Below are 18,689 nucleotides of genomic sequence, written 5' to 3' on the forward strand. Positions count from 1 at the left end.
CTCATACTATAGAATTAGAATTTATAAACCCTATTCCATGATGAGACATAATGTATGTTAATTAAAACTATCTTTAGATAGGTTTTTTCCTCAAAAAGCATTTTATCAACAAAAATGAGATTTAAATAAAAAAAATCCGATATTTTGATTTAAAAAAAAAAATCATTGATTTTTATCCACCCTGACAGCGGTGCATGGTGGGGGGAGGGGAAGGATTGGTCCCCAGCTGGAGTGAGGCAGGGGCCAGGGGCAAAAGCACAGTGGGGCGGGAGCTAGGGTTGGCCCCTGAAGCAAGGGAGGGGCTGGGGGTAAACTGCAAGCTCAGCAGAGGTGGGGAGGGGGTAAACAGGACCCTGCCCACATAGAGCGGGTACCTACCTTCTCCCTGGTTCCAGCCCATTCTCTTCATCTCTCTCTGCACTGAGCTGCCCTTCCTCTAGTGTGAAAAGTGGGAATGTTCTTAATGTTTTCTCTGAATACTGTGTGGGTGCCTCAGTTTCCCCTATGCATTTCTTAAGTATCTAGGTGGTGGGATAAGAGTGTGTGATTGTTGCAGAGCCCTAGGCAGGTGTGATACTGTCTGCACAGAGAGTGGCTGACAGGGTTGCAGGGTCTGGCCAGGAGTTAGGGTGAGGGAGGGGGCTCAGGGTTGGGGCAGAAGGTTGGGGGTGTGGAGCGCTTACCTGGGGCAGCTCCTGTTTGGTGCGAGGGGTACAGGTGGGAATGTGTGGGGGGGTGCAGGAGCTCCTGTTTGGTGCTCAGGATGGGGGTGAGTACAGTGACAATGCTGAGGTGCTGTTATAGTATCAGCCATGCTTTGGTTCATGGGTATACATGTGGTGCATGTGCTCGCTCACATCATTAAATCCCTTTGTTCAGCCTACTGACTCAGCAATGCATTAGATTAACAAGTCCCTACTTGGCGTACCTAGAAGAGAGCCAGCAGGCAATGAGGATAGTGCATTACACATCACCACATACTCCAGGGCTGACTCTAGCCCACCGTTCCTTCTTGGTTGGGCTGCCGAGCAGAGGAGCATCAGTTAAAACAGTTGCAGCATTCACTTTTGAGTGGCAGAGGAGTTTTTCAATCTTGGGAACACTTTGCAGAGAAATTTAATATTTTAGGGGAAGAAAGGTACTGTTATATTTCACACAACCATGAGTTACGTAGGGTGACTGTGACCAAAAGCACCCCATAGTCACACCCTACACACTACTGTAATAATCTTTGTACAAAATATGCCTTGTGAGGTATTATTTGAAAACTAATAATTTGCTGGTCAATAATCTCCTGGTGAAATGTGTGTAGCAGCATTATATGGGAAGTTATGAAATCCCCCTGTATAATGTTATTAGCACACATTCAAAACCACACAGCCCTGCCTAGGCAAAGGTTGTTAAACAGGTCTATCCTAAACAGAGGAATGTGTGTTTTACCTCCATTTACATATCAATAGTAAAGTGGGTCCTCAAGATAGCAGGGTGAGGAATTGACAGAAGATGAAGCAAATTTGCATTTCTGCAAACACAGGTGGGAAGAAAGATGCCTCCTTCACCACCCTACTCCATATTGCCTCCTTTACTGTTTGAATAATCTTTGCTTTGAGGGGTAATCTTCAGAAGAATCCACTTCATGGGTTCACTAGACCAGGGGTCAGCAACCTTTCAGAAGTGGTGTGCCGAGTCTTCATTTATTCACTCTAATTTAAGGTTTTGCGTGCCAGTAATACAGTTTAACGTTTTTAGGTCTCTTTCTATAAGTCTATAATATATAACTAAACTATTGTTGTATGTAAAGTAAATAAGGTTTTTAAAATGTTTAAGAAGCTTCATTTAAAATTAAATTAAAATGCAGAGCCCCCCAGACCGGTGGCCAGGACCCGGGCAGTGTGAGTGCCACTGAAAATCAGCCTGCGTGCCGCCTTCGGGACACGTGCCATAGGTTGCCTACCCCTGCACTAGACTATAAAAGAAAGGAGCAGAGAACTCCAAGTAATCGCTCTCTTTCACCTAAGAAAACAAAGGCACTAATAGCTTTGGGCCTTGGGGAGAGATCCTTACCAAGGAAAGGGTCAGTCGCCATCTTGCTGGAGGACTGTGCGTGAGAGAGGCGATCTTGAACAAAGCCTTGCTAGATTAAGTTTTAGACTTGTGGATGCGTGTTTTCACTTTTATTTGCTTATAACCATTTCTAACTTTCTCTCTCATACTTGAATTCACTTAAAATCCTATCTTCTTTTGTTAATAAACCTGTTTTATTGTTTTTAAATCTAAACCAATCCAATGCTGTGTTTAGACTGAACTGTTTGGTGACTCCAGTTAAAGTAGCAAACTGTTGAATATTGACTATTTACAGGAGCAACAAACCTTTAATGTCGGAACTGTCCAGGAAAGGGCTGGACAGTGCAGATTACCTGATTTTGGAAAATGCGGGACTGGGAGTCACCCTGCAAGTAGTAACCAAGGCTGGTGGAAGCCAGAGTGTGACTGGTGTGTTGCTGACAGGCTGCTGGGGTCAGAGCTGCTGGACCAGGGCTGTAGCTGTATACAGACCCTCAGGGTGTGACCTGCATGGTGGTAGACTGTGAGCAGCTCAGGTTGAGAAGTACAACAGCAAAGCATTGTGAGGCATCCAGGGTTACAGGGCAGGCTGTGATACAACCCCTCACTCATCTGGATTGAACCCCAGAATGTGACAGTGACTACAAGTTTACAGAGGGTGTGCACACTGGATCAGTATCTAAGAGGCAGCAGGACCTAGTGGATAGAGTCCAGCCTGGGAACTCAGGAGATGGGGATTCTCTTTCTGGTGTTCTGAGTAGCTTTGGACAAATCACTTAAAGTCTCTGTGCTTCAGTTTCCTCAGTCTGTGAAATGGGGATAGCAATGTTTATTTCCTTTGTAAAGTGCTTTGAGATCTGTGTATGAAAAGTGCCATGTAAGAGTTAGGTATTATTCACACATCATTAACTCAGCTCTCAAAGTCCTGTCCCAATATGCACCAGGCTCAGCATAAACTTGAAGAGAAGGATTCTCTGGACACAGTCTTTGGAGGTAGCTTTAACTATCTATGGCTATGACCCTGAAAGCTGTGCCTCGCAGGCAGGACCCTGAGCTTACCTGAAGGCCCTCTGAACTCACATTGCAGGATCAAGTTCTAAGTCATTATCAGAAATGCAGAATTTCATATTTTTTTTTAAATATATGATTTTGATCTCATTGGCAGTTATTTTGTCTGGTTTAGTTTGTACACATAAAATTCAACAAGCAATTGAAAGTAAGCCCAAGGTGTATATGTGCACTTGTGAGAAAGAATTAAACCTTCACACACAATTAAAATGTATCAGCTGCATATAATTTCACAGTTGCAGATGCTTTATTCACAGCCCATAGATTGAAAACAATATCTAGAATGTGTAATACAGGAGTCCAATGTGCTCTCTCCAGCTGCAGAGTGTGGTTTTGGAGGGGGCATGCGCTTTATTTGCTGGTAAACAGAGAAAATTGATGGCATGGGGTGAGAATTGATGCCCGCATTCCCATCTTTCTAAAGAACAAAGTAAAAACCCTCTCAGGGAGAGAGCGATTTGGTAAATTATCAATGACAGTAGGGGCTAAGTCTGTAAAACAGGTACCATTTTCTTGGATAAGATGATTTGATTTTCTCCCTACATTTTAGGATTAAAGTGTGCAGTGGAGCCCATAGTTTGAACCCACATGATTTCCAGTTTCCTTTACGGGGTTAGAATTTTTCCTTTTTCAGTCCCCCTAGAGGGACAGGGTGGTGGTGTATTCCCACACCCTAGTACGTGTAGCTGGCAGTGAAAAGGGACTGTTTCGCAGCTGCATCACTCTTTCCAGAGACAATATATTGTCCTTTGGATGCTAACCCATTAATCTGAAAAAACAAAAAGGAGGGAGAAACAGTTAGTTACGCAGAGGAAAATTAAAAAAAAAAAAAAAAAAACAGGGAGAAATAAAGAACACAGGGAAATAGGGAGTGCTTTTGTGAATTCCCAAACAAAATTTACAAGGGGGATTGGAGAATTTAGGAAACAGATAAGATAAAGACTGTTATACTTCTAAGCAGAATGCTAGTGATCAAAAGTTATTGCTATCTGATAGCTGTGTGTTGGCCTATATAAAAGACAAATTTACCCGTATTGTAAAAATGTCCACAGAAATTACCTTTAATTAGCATCCTAGTTGGCAGTCTCAGCAAAGAGACTGAAGATCGACTGGGTAAGGAGAATAAACCACCCACTTATTCTTACTGATGTCTCCAGAATAGATTTGAGGACTATTATTGGGGCTTTGAGGGGAAGCTTGCACTGCAGTTTCCTGTGATAGACCTGTGTGTGGGGCCGTCATCCTTGGATGAACATGAAACACAAGGATGGATCAAAGCAACAGGAATCTTTAAAACTTGGGGAACATGTCCCCATTTATCACACCATGTGTTGTACAGTATTTCTCTGAAGTAGGGTGATTGTTCTTTTAAAGACCTGGACTTAGAACTGGAAGCTCTGGCGTCGGCTCAGTCATGATGATGAAGTGAAGGTCCCATACCTGTGCCCGTTTGCAAAATGCCTCCTGCGTAGCCTTCTTGTTCTCAGGTTTGCCAGACCATGCAGCAAGTGCTGATGCCTGCAGAGCCCGTCCATATGAGAAGGTCAGCTTCCAGGGTTTGGGCAAAGGGCACTGGTTGATAGCACTGAGGTTGAGAGAAGCTTCCTCTTCACTTTGGCCTCCAGACAGGAAGCAGATTCCTGCAGGAGGGAAAAAAAAAGACGTTATAAGTTTAGAGACCACTGATTCACTCTAATGTCCTGAGATGAAGCAGAATCTTGTAGTGGAGGCAGCAGGAACATAAAGAATCACATATCACAAATCACGGTTTTCCCAAAGAAGGCATGTAGGTGAGACTGAAGAGAATTAGGTCAACTGTATATCCATAGATATTGTATCCTATCAGTCCTCCGTGAGATTGCATATGATGCCCAGTCAAATCTACCACTGGTGTCTGCTATTTGGTCCATAACTGGAGATGCAACAAATTCTCTTAAAATCTATCAATGCAACAACAACACAACCCAGCCCCCTGGGAACAGAACAGGTCATTAAATGGAAGCAAATGGAGACCTATGTCTTAGACTAAACAGGGGAGACATTGTGGTCTGACCCCTCCCCCCAAGGTCTTACTGCACCTCAGTACATGAGACTTGATGGTTTCAGATCACGATAGATCCTACAAGCAACCCCAATAAGCGTTTGAGGCACTTGGATGGATGATCCTTGAATCTGCATGGAGAAGCAATGGATAGTAATGAATGAGTTACCAGGAACAGCGGCAGGAACAGTGCGATGGAGGGCAGTGACTGTTGCCATGGCTACCTCCTGAGGGGTGTACTTCTTGGGGCAGGAATGCCCAGCAGTCACCATATTGGGTTTCAGCAGTGTTCCCTCCAGGTAGACATGATGATCATTCAGGGCCTTGTAGACAGCAGCCAGGACCTGGGAAACAATGAGAACAGGAGGATCATTCAATGCTTATTCATGTTCGCTCAATGCTGGGCTTCACTCCCATACTGATTCACCAGAGGGACCCAGGTCTCCAAATCTGCTGTAGAGGGACAACCTATTTCTGGGGTGAGAGCGGAATTGACTGTCCACGTTTTATCCAGGCTGGGCTTCAGCCCCCCTTCCATCACTTTACCAAGAAGCCCACCAAACCTGCTAGGGAGAAGTATTTGTCCCCGGGGATGATAAAGGAATTCATTCTCCATAGTCATGGAATTCTTAGCTTTAGCCCCTCAAACCTACCTTACTCTGGAATGGGAAAGTTACAAAATATGGAATGGCAGTGGAAACCTGGATGATACCTCTTCTCCTAGAAGGGTGAGCCCTTCTCAGCAGGGAAACAGGGTGGCCTCGTGGCTAGGGCACTATTCCCACCTCTGCCACTTACTGTGTGACCTTGGACAACTCACTTAACCTTTCAGTGCCTCCTTCCCTTCCCCACCCCACCATCCATCTGTAAAATGGGGATAAGAAAGTGCTTTGAGACTTATGGATGCAAAGCTCTGTTTAAGAGCTAAGTATTATTATTATTATGCTGATTGATGAAAATGGGACATGTCTGGTAGGTAAGAATCTTACCTTCTCTGTAACATACTGACAGCGCTGGAGGTCATGGTCTCCATCGGGTAGGATCTCCGGTTCTACAATGGGCACCAACCCATGCTAAGAATGGAAAAACAGAAGTCAGTGAAGGTCTGGACAAGAGACTGCCCTAGCAGGGATAACCTGAGAAAAGGGTAGTAAAGCAAGGAGAACTACCAGAAAAGAGAAGATACCAACAGACTCTCTCAGCATGACGGACAAAGAGGCCTCCTCTCAAACACATGGGAACTATTTCAAAGGAGAGTAGGAAAGGGCACAACTTATTCCCACAGCACAGGAAGGGAGGGAACTATTTCACACACACATTGAGAGTTTATACCTGCTGGCAGATGCTGGCATAGCGTGCCAGCGTGTTGGCATTCTCCTGGATGGCTAGAGTGGAGGGAGTTGTGTCTGTGATCTTCAGCACAGCACGCCACTTGCCAAAATCAGCGCCATCCTTCTTATACTGGGCGCAGCGCTCAGCGAGCCCATCCAGCCCTGCAGGTATTAAAGGGAAAGGAAGGTGCCTTATTTAGCGCCTCCAGATTTATATGATTGGGGCTGAACTTTGTGTCCTCTACGCAACCCTGTGGAGGTGGGGATGCAGGGCCAATGCAGGTGGCCTGTAGCTCCTACCTTCTCCTGGAGACTGCTATCCTGTGGTCCTTGTGCAGACTAGCCAGGGGGCATGCAAAATGTCTCCACTCTGTGCATGCCCAATGCAATAGCTGCTCAGAGTATAGCCCTCAGGGAATGGGGTTCCTTAAATTGACAGCGCTAGGATGGTAACTAGGGAAACCCTGGGTATAATCTGTGGTTAGCAAAGCCTCTGGGACAGTAATAATGCAGGACCCATAATGTTAGAAACGGGAACTGCTGCACAAAATCAGAGGATTAGTACATAAAATCTGATCTCCTGATTCTGACTGTAAAACCTGATACCTCAGGGGGGAAACGACCACTACTCCCATCTAATTGCATCCCCCAAAATACACACGAAGAACCATATAATGTTAACTTGGGGTGGGGGGTGGGGTGAGGGGATAAATCCTTTCTGATCCCAGTTGGTGATCAGTTTTATGCCTTGAAGCAAGACAAAGAGCTCTTGTAACTTACTACCCTTCTGCCTACTTATTACCTTGCAGCCACTGGTGCTGCTGGCAGTGCTCATCAAGCCAAAAGGGATGTTTCTTGGCAGTGGGAGGCTGCTCTCTGCATTCTGGCTGGTATCTGGAGGGCTGTGGTGATGGAGGAGTGCATTATACCTAAGTGTCTAAGTGTGGAGCAAGGGGTGCCAATGAGCACATATCCCCCCTCCCACCCTCCAGCGCCTTTGGAGGTACTATTTTACTCCTGCTCTTTGCAAGCACGATGCTTCCAGCCACTGCTGCTTGTGTAGTGCACCTTCTTCTCCCTGCCCCACATGGCTTTCACTTTGAGAACCATAGCTAAGCCCTACTCCAGTCATTTAAAATTCTCCTCGTCAGGAAAATGCAGCCCCATTCTTAATGGCTTAGAGCAATGTTTCCCAAACGGGTTCGTGAACCACTGGGGGTTTGTGAAATGTTACAGGGGGTTCTCGGGAAAAAATTCCCTAATGGCGGACAGAGCTGTCCCTAGGGACCCTGGGCAGCATGGGGCCAGCAGCCCGGAGCCCCTGGACTTCCAAGAGCTAAGCAGATCAAAGCAAGCCTATCTATCACACTGAGGAGATTTAACCTTCAAGACTCCTTCTAAGAAATGGAAAGGGAGGCAGATATTTTTTGCTGTTTTTAAAAGTAAATAGGCAGCTAGTATTGTTTTTTAAATTATTATGAAGAACAAGTTTAAGCTTTGTTGTAACTTGCGTTGTTTGCCTGGACTGCTCAAGACCTGAATGCTTGTGTAGGAGGAACTCTTTGAGTTGGCTTCTTAAATACCTTCACACTGTTTCACATCTGATACTCCTTGATGAAGCATAGGAGCCTTGTCTTATAACAGGCTTACTCAAAGTGATACAAGCTACGAAAGTGAGATCTTGGAAGAGTGTTGCTGTTTTCATAATGTAATCAAAATACTGTAATGATAAATAATTAATAAATAGTGTGTAATAAGCATGTCATAAAAACAAATTTTATATTTCCAACATCACTGCTCTTATAATTTATACTCAGGTAAAGGAGAAAATCCCTGGAAACATTCATTTTTAGGAGGGGGTTCGTGAGACTTGACATTTTAGTGAAAGGGGTTCACAGGTTGTTAAAGTTTGGGAACCACTGGCTTAGAGGAAATGTCTCACCTTGAATGGTGGTTTCTCCATTTGTTCCTGCCAGCGGGGCTGTTCCTTTATCTAGCTATGGAAGTACACAGAAAGAAAGATGAGTTAACAATTAACAGATCAGTATAGTTTCTGCCACTGTAACCCAGAGCTAGTACAGACTTCTCAGCCTTCGCCAGCAGGAGTCACTGTAACAAATGGTGCAGGACCTTGGTGGGCAGAGTAAGAAACAGAAAACAAGTGCTGGGGAATGGGGAAATTGCAGAAGAGAACAATGCATGACAATGAACAAACAGAACATTGGGAGTGGGAAGCAGAATTGTTGGCGGGAACAACCCAAGAACTCTAGGAGTTGGGGAGAGTCACTGGAGAGGATGGAATCAAGAATCTTGAGGACAAGGGGATGGAAGGGTGAAGCAAGAGCTCTAGGGGGTGGGGGATTTGCTGGATAAAACAGGTCAGGATCAGTGGCTGTAGCTGTGGCTTGGCTAATAGTACAGGAGCATTAGCTGCAGGGGTAATGCAGAGAATGGTGCCAGAATGACAAAAGAGCATTGCTTATCAGCGAGATCCCTGCCTGGGCACGGCTCAGTCCGGACTGGGCACGGGGCTGATGCTACCAGCAGGGCCCTTGGAGATATTCACCTTTATTCCCACCACAATGCCTTTGTCTTTGATGACATCTGGGAATGGCTTTCCACTGCTGTCCTTCTGATAGAGGGTCTCATGGAAGAAGATCACGCCCCCAATGCTCTGATTGATGGAGGCATCTGAAGAAAAGAGGATCTCTCGGAAGGCGCGGCGATTTTCCTCTGTGTTCTCCACCTTGATCCTCTGCAGTCTGCTCCCCATAGTACCTAGCAAGAGGGGCCAAAGGTCAGAGAACACGATATTGGGCATGATTGTCCTTTCACTTATCTTGTATAAGTGCAAGGATGGAGTAACTGAGAATTAGGCCTTCTGTGTCTGTGCAGACCTGGGCTTCTCTCCTCAGCCCATGCCCTCATAGTTCTGTCTACGGACCCCAACCCTTCCCTGATGGACAGCTCGCTCCTGAAGAAAGATGGGCATTCATTTACTCCTGCCTGGTATCTCAAATTATTTCAAAAGCAACATGGCTTGAAGGACACTAAGAAATATCAATAACTGTTCAACTCACCCACAGACTCATCCGCAGCCAGGATCCCCTTCCCTGGAGCCACAATCCGCTGTGCTATGCCAGACAGGGCCTTCTTCTGCTCCGGAGTCAGTGCTGGAAACTGGTGGGTCATGATGGCTATTCTGGAGGAGACACATAGAGACACCCATTGTTCCAAGCTGAGTTATGCTGTGGATAGTGTTTGTAAAATCACATTGATTGGATACAGACACAACAATCTCATGCATCTCCTTCTGGTGGGAGTGAGGTTCTCTATATTCTTACAGACATCTATCTAGCTACGTACTTATGTGACCCCACCACTCCCACCCCTCCTTTAGCATAGTATTGGAATGCCTCACAGTCTATTCCTGGGAGGTAGGGAAGTGCCATTATCCCCATTTGCAGATGGGGAAGTGAGACACAGAGAGGCTAAGTGACTTGCCCAGAGTCACACAGGATGTCTGTGGCAGCACTAGGCTCCAGTACATTAACCATTAGACCATTCTTCCTTTCAGATCTGGGAACGAGAATCCACATTAGTGTGCACTGAAATCCAGTTCAGGCTCTTCTTCTCTCCCAGAGGTTGCCTTGTAAATGCCATTCCAGGTGGGTGCAAAAAATACCAGTTCAGTCTCCTTTTCCCCCAGAGGTGGCAACAATGGCCCATTCCAGCAGGTTCTTCTCTTTTGCAGTTTGTCTTCACATGACAGCAGGGTAGACTGCAGCAGCTACTGCTAAATGTCCTCACTGAGCCCCCTTGGGAAAGGAATCCAAGTGTGGATTTTTGTATATAACTGGACGTGCTCAGAGCCCAAAGGCAGTTCAGTAAATAGGCTTGGAAGGATTAGATTTTGTATCCGTAAATGTCAATTTCACTGGACACACAGAAACTGACAAAAAGATATTTCCGGACATAATAATAAAAATTTACAGATCGGCAAAGCAAGAAAAATGATGCTTGAGAGCTTCAGAGTTTGAATTAAGGATACGTACTTTGCATATTTTGACGTGATATTGACAATTCATGTTAACAGCTATAAAGCTTTAACTTTTTGAATCTCAACATCTACAGTCATTAAATAATTCTGACCCCTCCCCTTCATAATTTCCCCCAACTGAAAATTTAAATTGATAAAATAAAATAAAAATCTTTTAAGATAAATGTTGATATTATCGCTCAAAATTTGAAGAAAAAAAAAAAGAATTCCACCAAGCCTGTAGTTAAATCATTAAAACATGGGACAAAGTAACACACATTAATTGCTGACTTGCAAAGTTCTTTGTAAAGCAGATTAGATACTTTGCTCCTAAATAACTAAGAGTTCTCTCTTATCTCCCACATGGGGTACACTGTCTGCTAACCCTCCTCCTCTTCCCTCGCCTGCCTTGTAGGTATTTGCTTGTATGGCTCAATGCTTTCTCACCCCTTCTTTCCTGCTGTGTGTCTATAATTTGTATGCCTGGGGCTCCTCTCAGAACTGCATGAGGTGTTAGCTGTTTCACGGGAAAGCAAATCAAATGTGAGATGAATTAATCCTACTCTAGACAAGATCTTGGATTGCAAATGGATCCTAATCCATTCCTATTTTATCAGGCTGTGGCTGAGATTCACCAGCTGAGAATTTCACCTGAGTGAGAGTTAGATTCTGTCTTTTGCTGAGGGTGGTGTATGATCTTATTAAGGTTTCGATAAGGAAGGAGAACACACCTGACAGCTTGGGTTTGTTCTTTGGGTGGACAATGAGAAGTATATCTGTCCCAGAAAAAAATACTTCCTAGAGGCCTTTATCGAGAAGTATGCCGGTATTCTACAGTAATGCTTACACTGTATAGCCCTGTGATCACACCTCTGAGATCCAGGTCCTGCCTCATGTATGTTATGGCCTCATCTATCTGTCATCCATCCTTTATAAAGGTCTTAAGAAGAAGATAAGTCCCTGTTCTGATTATTATTGTAATTATTTGTATTACAATCCTTGTAGCCCCAATGAAGATTAGGTGCCACACAAACAAACGCATAGTGAGAGACAGTCCCTGCCCCATATAGCTTACATTCTAAACAGACAAGACAGAAAAATTGTGGGAGGGGGTAACGCAGAAGCAGTGACTTGCCCACAGTCAAAGAGCAGGTCAGTGGCTAAACCAGTAATAGACCCCCAGTTTCCTGACTCTAGGTCCAGTTCACTACTATCACAGGCTAGCAGGGCCTTTATGGGGAGTCAGACTCTGTCTTTCCTGTGACCTAGCAGCTGTCCCCCAACTGATCCTGATCTAGTAGCTTAATTACCATTAGTGACCCCTGCTGTGAAAGGTCAAGGAGGAGGATGTAGAGATAGAACTGAATCAGAAAGAAGAGATAGGGAGTTCCTTCTCTCTAGGTAGGGTCTGGTGAAGGTAGTCTAAAGAAGCCTCAGAGATGGAGTTATATTCTGTGGTGAGTGTCCTGGAAAAAGATAAGGCCCAGCAAGGCAGTCCTAGGGGTGAATGTTCCAGAGTAGGAACAAGGAGGGGGGAGGACCTAGGGAGAAGACCTGGGAACCAAAGGAAAGGCTGTGTTAACCACAGCCTACTGGGAAACAACACTAGGGGCTCAGAGGTAGGAAGTAGCCAGGGAAACAGCAGCACATGTGAATGGTGTAGTGGTGCTGAGTATGCCCCAGGGCCTTGCCTCCCACAGCATGGGTCAGAGTTAGAGCAGTTTGGGGGTGGGCTTAGAGAGCCAGGCTGGCAGGGCAATGCTGCAGATTAGGATTACACCACTAGAAGGAGCAGACCCATCTTAACACAGTGTCCCTGGACTGGAACCCAGAGCAGAAAGTGTATCTGTGCTCCCTCATCAGCCCCAAGGAGGGGGTCTTGAAGCCTCAACACAAGGATTACTGAGCACAGGATGGGGCTGAGGTGTGAGCCCAGAGGATGGGCTAGGGAGTAGCCTGTGAGGGGTGAAAGGATCTCTTGTTACCCCAGAAGGGGTCTGAACTAGACATGACTTTGAAGGGCTAAGTCGTGGGCACAAACGGGCCATTGCAGGTTCAAGGAAGCGATCAACAGGGGATGCAAGAAGTGAAGATTCCTGCAATGCCATGACACGGTGACGGGGACGCTATTGTGGTGAATGGAACTGCTTGTATCTATCCGTTAGACATGTCACCTCCCATTTAATTCTCTAACTTACATGCTTAGGCCCCGATCCTTGAATCCCACTGTCTTCAGTGGGACTCTGTGCAGACCAGCTTTTAGTATGCACTTGGGTGTCCTAAAATACTGCCTAAACAAAAGCTAGCACTGATGAATAATAGCTCAAAACACTTCAGTAGCACTACTGTAAGTCTTAGGGCCAATCTGGGGCACCCTTACTCAGGTCAACAAGCAGTAATTCACATGAGCAATCCCATTCACTTTAAGTGTTCCCTAAGGTGAGGGTTGTACAAGCTGGTCCTTTGTGTTCCGGACCCTTACTACAGGATACTGTAGAATCCTCCCAGAGGAAAAGATATATTTAGATTTTTTTCCCTACCGTGTTCTGAGGTCTTGGAAAAGGGTCGGGACGTATATCTACACCCTGTGCATATGGCAAGGAAATCTGTGATACAGTAGGTGGAATCTACCTGTTAAGAGTGGCAATGATCTGGTGTAACAAGTGAGTAGTTAGATCTCTGCGATGCACAGCAATTGTATGGGAGACAGCTGTGAATCGCAGTATGGGATGGTGGTTTTGCTGGAAGTTAGACCAAGGCGTGGTGATTTCTAGGTGCTCTGTATACCTGCTTAGTGATGATCCTTTAGCTGGGAAAATTTGAGAGAGATAACATAACACACATACCACCAGCCAATCAGAACCTCTCTTCTGAGTTTCAACTTCTAAAGCCATACACTGCTGCTGCCGTAAACCAATGAGCCATCACATGCCTGTCCACAGCAAATGGCAATATTAAATAAAGGAGTCTGATATCAAACAGAAATGAGTTGCAAGAGCAGATGAAAGTTCCCAGTTTTGCATAAATACCCTTTCAAAATGCTAAAGAATGGATGGATGCGCAACAAAACCAACCAGGGAGCCTAGAAATGGTCATTTATTTTGGTGAATAGATTTAGTTATCTATTGCCAGATTCTGCTACTCTTACACTTAGCAATACTTTCTTTGAGAGCAGCCCCATTGATTTCAGAAGTGCTATTCAGGCCGTAAAGTATTGCTCATTACGAGCAGGGATGGCAGAACCTGGCCCATCATTGGTCGTTGCTCAACTATGGCTGCCTCATGAAAAATAGGCTTCCAAAAATGTATCAACAGAAATTATAAAGGCCTGCTGAAGAGAGAGCACGGTCCAGTAGATAGGAAATTGGACTGGAATGCAGGAGACATGGGGTCTGCGCTTGGCTCTGCTACTGATGTTGCCAATATTTTTATCTGCTAGCCAGTTGTACCTCATCTGCTTAGTGGAAAAAGGCCAGGCATGTCAAGTTACGGGCCAGATCCTCAGCTGCTGTAAACAGTTATAGTTCAAGTGCCTTCAGTGGAGCTATGCTAATTTACACCAGCTGAAGATCTGGCCCATGAGTGTTATTTTCCTGTTTATTGTAATTGTTCACAAAACGGAAATGCGGGAGGAAGAGCAACAACAAAGGAATATATATATATAGAAAATGCACAAAATCAGACGCAGCGTAGTGGCTAAATCGAATGTTCTGCAGAGCTTTCTAGCAAGCTTTGCTGGTGCTTTAAACAAACGGGGCTGTTTGTCTAAGCCAGTCCCTGGCAGAGAGGCAGCTGGACCAGAAAAACATGGCAATGAAAGTCAATATTGCTGTGTTGGAATTTAGACCTTTCCCCAGTATGTGCAGTGGGAAATATTATCACAGACATCAGCACAAACATGGCATTCAGTTAATATTACAACAGACTGGACGAAAGTGCAAGCGCACATGGGGGATGGGAGAGGGAATATGGGGAAGGATTTCAGTGATGTTAGCATGTTGCACTTTGGACCAGGTTAGAAGCATCTGTTCTTTCTTTGTGCCTTTCCCTTGGCAATTACCCTCAGCACTTTGTTTCTTACAAACAATCAGTGTCAGGTTTAGAATAATTTGCCCATCAGCCTCCTACCTAAACTGGAGAAACCAGTTGTGTTATAACATCTGGGTTCTGGACAGCAGGAAAAAGAGGATGCAATTGGCATAGGTGTTTTCATGACTGTCTTTTATCTCTCCTTTTATATAAAATATGTCAAATGTGCAGGGAACATGTGTTGAACACTTAGCACTCTCTGAGTGTGTGCAGCTTTGTCTGCACAATTACTTGTGAGCACAATTCCTCAGCGCTAGTGTACACACACATTTACACACCAAAACCCCATTTGTATGCACAAATTGTGTGCAAGTAGATCTGTGTGAGTAAATTCTACCATTGTGCACACAAATGGTAGTGCTTAAAGTGTGTGAAAGTGATTTGAATGAGTAAAAGCTGCATGTGTACAAATGGATGTGGCTGGGGGTTTTAAAATGTGGCTCACAACAAACAGGCAAAGCGTACAACACCCAAGTCTGATTTCTGGTTCAGCTGTCTGTTGGGGACACTGGGGTGGAAAATGTAACCTTTTGCATAATGGAAACAAAATTAATAAGTGCTTGTGCAATGGCTGGCATCTTGGCCAACAAGAGGGATTTAACTGGGGACCGCTAGAGCTAAACACATGAGTTGCTTGAGTTATGGAACCAGGCTTCCCCAGTGAGACCTGCAACAGATCTGCATTTTCTGTGGCTCATGTACAGAGGGTGACATGTGACACACTGATACATGTGTTAAACTTGGAAGATGCAAACGGCTCTAAAATGCTTAATACTTGTATTATTCTATTGACTTGAGAAAAATTATTCTTCCTAAACAAAAGTGGGGAAAACCCTCTCATTCCAGGGGAAATGAGGAAGGGAACTGCCTGAAAATATGGCAAAGAAAATAAGTAAGAAGCTTTAAGAGAAGAAACAAAGAAGCATTAGTGTGGAATACAAGGCAAATTGTCCTTTCGGAAATGTGTTTAGAATAAAAAAGGCTGTTTGACCCAAAACAGATGTGAAGGAAGAGAGAAAGTAACACGCACACTAAAGAGTGCATGAGGGACAGAGAGGCAGCTGTTAGAGGAACAAGTCAGGAATTAACCGTTCATGACTACAGGAAATGAGGAACGTAAAGCCACGTAGGGGCTCCCTTTTCCCCTCTTGTACTGCAGTCTTGTACTTCCATTCTTTCTGGTGCTCATAAGACAGAAAGTCAGGGCACTGTCCTACCATGCCCTGAATGGGAACATTATCCAGAAATGGTTAAAGCACTGAACTTTACACATACAAGCCTACATGCTGAACATTAAATTAACAGCCATGTTTACAAAAATAAAATAACTGCTAGAGAGAGAAAAGCCATCACAGTGCAAATCAGCATCTCATGCGGCTTTGATGGTGGTCAGAATATACACTGCACTGTCCCACAGGCATGAAGACAAAACTGTAGATGTAAAGCATGTAGATTAGGGGGTGGGTCCCCTCTGCCAAGTATCAGATCTGGAAAACGAGCAAGCACGTTTGCTGAAGATGGTGATTTTGTTCAAGTTCTCTCAAGTGGCTGGAAGATCAGACCTCCCAATTACCTAAAAAACCTGATTGCCGGCTGTTTGGTTTTCTGCACCTGTGTGCAGGTAGTGGGCATACATACACCATGGTTTTTCTTAGAGCAACTTGTAAGGTAGGGTTTTGCTAACAGACTGCTAAATATCTATGGGTGTTGGGGAGAGGAGAGGGAGCAAGGAACTTTCCCACCCTCTCTTCTTTGCTTTGGGGGCTGGCATCAAGTGGCACTTGCACCAGACTAGCTAAGGTCACATTATCCCCTCCAAAGTGGGTGGGAGGGTGTAGGGCAGGGGTCTCAAAGTCCCAGCCTGAGGGCCATCTGCGGCCCAAGAACCTCCCCACTGTGGCCTGCAGAGGAGAGACTCTGCATGCGGCAATGTCTGCTGCAGGCGCCACCCCCCACAACTCCCATTGGCTGGGGGAGAGGGACCGAGATACTATCACTAGTCGCCGGGCAGAGTCAGCCATGGCGGCAGTATTATTAGTTGCCGGGCAGAGTCAGCTAGGGAGGCAGCGTCACTTTTCCCCCCACAATGAATATAAACAAGTCACAATACCGAACACAAATATCTGACGCACACCTTGCTGCAATCCTGAAGGTTTCAACTGCTCAGTCACTGAGGCCAAACATCAGCAAACTGACAGAACTGAAGCGTTGCCAGGTATCTGGCAAACCTTAAACTCTCTGGCAGACGAAGAAGTGTATCAAGTTGTATGGCAGTTTTATTATTCTAAGAAATTCAAAATAAAAATACAATACAACCGTTTTCTTTTCTGAACACCATCTTCAGTGACATTATTGGTCTGCTGGGAGGATTTGAGGACTGGTACTGGCCCTAAGGCAAATTGAGTTTGACATCCCTGGTGTAGGGTACATGACTCCACAGCTCCTCTCCACTGGCCTCCACAGAGCTTATGGCTGTAGAGGGGAGTGGACGCTGCGCTGCATTCCCCTCTATGCTCAATGCTTCTGCATCTCCTTTTTGGTGAAGGCACAGGGGAAACAGGTGCCCTGAGGACTAGGGAGTGGCTGGGTCATATACGGGACTATTCCAGCAGCTGGGAGACGGGTTGGTTAGAGCACTCGTTTTCAGGTGCTGAGAATAGTTTCTTCTTCTTGGTGGTGGCCTGGGTGGTGCCATGTCCTGGTGGGTAGTGGTAGGAGTCGGGGATTGTGGGAGGGTTCTGCCATGCTGGCAGTTGGCACTTGTCCCTGGAGTAGGTGGAGAGTTCTGGCAGGCCCCCTAGAGAGCTCTAGTCCTTAGGATGCTAGCAAGGGACAGTGCAGGTGTTTTGGGTGAATCAGGAGGTTGAGGGTGCTAGCTTGGGGATGATGGAGTGGTCAGCAGCTGCCAATGAGCCTATTCATATTGCATAGCTCTGAGCAATTTACTGAAGATGACTGTTCTCCTCCTCTGTATTCAAAGGGGTCCAACTCCACTGCTAGTACAGGGGAATATTTCTGCCAACAGCTTCTCTTATCTCTTTTCAAGTAGTCTTCTCCTTTCAAGACTATCCTATGTCCCCTTGTCAAAGCCATTCTCACCAGCACTACTGCTATAACACTTCCGAGGAAATTAAACACCGAATGCAGGTTGTAACACTTCATCAGCCCTGACTGTGTAATGTGCATGCAAGGAATAAAAAGAGGATTGCATTCTGCAGCTCCACCCCAGATTTTCCCACGTGCACCTACATGAATCATCATTTAAACAAAGTAGCAGAAAATGACACGGACACAAACACACAGGCTATTGATCCAGTCTCCTGAATTAAGGATGAGGATTATGTGTTCGCATTCGCTTCTTCCAGGTGTTCTTTGTTACAAAATTAAGCCAAAAGAGTTAGCAATTGCATCAAACAGGGCTTATTACATTTATAGAAGATAGATGAGAGAGAGAGAGATCACTGCAGAAAAAAGAAAAACTAAGAATGAATGCGTTTCTTTCCTGATTTGGTTAGCAATGACAGTTTTACACACTGTTCCTGACAAAGCAAAATCCACGCATTTACAGAAAAGATACATATTCTCTCTTCCCCCCGCCCTCCCATTGAGATCAGAACTGAATCAGTAATTTATTATCACTCACTGTTTGAGGATAGTGTCTCCTTCTCTGCTAAAAGTTCCTGCTGAGGTAGCTGCAACCAAATAGGTCCAATCTCCCAACTCCCCAACTTTTTATAAAGTTCTCAGCAATATTTGTTTTCCTCTTTTTTTTCTCCCTCCTCTTCAGGCTGTTTGAGGTGGTGTCACTATGCAGCACCTCTAATTGGCTGAGGGACCATAAACCTGCCCAGCCAATCAGATTCATTCTCTCTCTCTCTCTCACATATACAGGCATGGAAGAATTCTAGTTCTGTTTCTTTCCGAGTGAGAATGACAAATTCCATAAAGATTCTTTTGACAGATCAGTTCAACAGCTTCCTCATCCCTTTCAAGCCATAGTACAAATTATTGCAAGACATACACTGGAACATGCTTACAGTGGACCTGGCTAGAGCTT

General features: G+C 45.1%; 1 protein-coding gene across 1 annotated transcript; it reads right to left on the minus strand.

Annotated features, from left to right (window-relative positions):
• Nucleotides 1-3,336: 3,336 nt before the first annotated feature.
• On the minus strand, nt 3,337-9,706 carry LOC113405331 (fructose-bisphosphate aldolase B). Its single transcript, XM_029914340.1, has 8 exons — nt 9,585-9,706; nt 9,071-9,282; nt 8,447-8,501; nt 6,506-6,666; nt 6,163-6,246; nt 5,343-5,517; nt 4,573-4,772; nt 3,337-3,901 (listed from the first exon to the last, which is right to left on the minus strand). Exons 1-8 carry the CDS (start codon nt 9,694-9,696, stop codon nt 3,806-3,808), a joined length of 1,095 nt encoding a protein of 364 aa, XP_029770200.1. The 5' UTR covers nt 9,697-9,706; the 3' UTR covers nt 3,337-3,805.
• Between the last annotated feature and the right edge of the window lie 8,983 nt (nt 9,707-18,689).

This window comes from Terrapene carolina, unplaced genomic scaffold (genome assembly GCF_002925995.2).
Source record: "Terrapene carolina triunguis isolate 2854851 unplaced genomic scaffold, T_m_triunguis-2.0 Scaffold35098, whole genome shotgun sequence".
NCBI classification, from domain to species: Eukaryota; Metazoa; Chordata; order Testudines; family Emydidae; genus Terrapene; species Terrapene triunguis.

What these genes read in the sequence shown, in the direction of transcription:
- LOC113405331 (XM_029914340.1), bottom strand. Translation starts at nt 9,696, where the DNA reads ATGACCCACCAGTTTCCAGCACTGACTCCGGAGCAGAAGAAGGCCCTG. An exon ending in GCATTGTGGTGGGAATAAAG is followed by an intron (nt 8,502 to 9,070) that starts GTGAATATCTCC and finishes GTACTTCCATAG; the next exon opens with CTAGATAAAGGAACAGCCCC. An exon ending in CATTTTGCAAACGGGCACAG is followed by an intron (nt 3,902 to 4,572) that starts GTATGGGACCTT and finishes TTGTTTTTTCAG; the next exon opens with ATTAATGGGTTAGCATCCAA.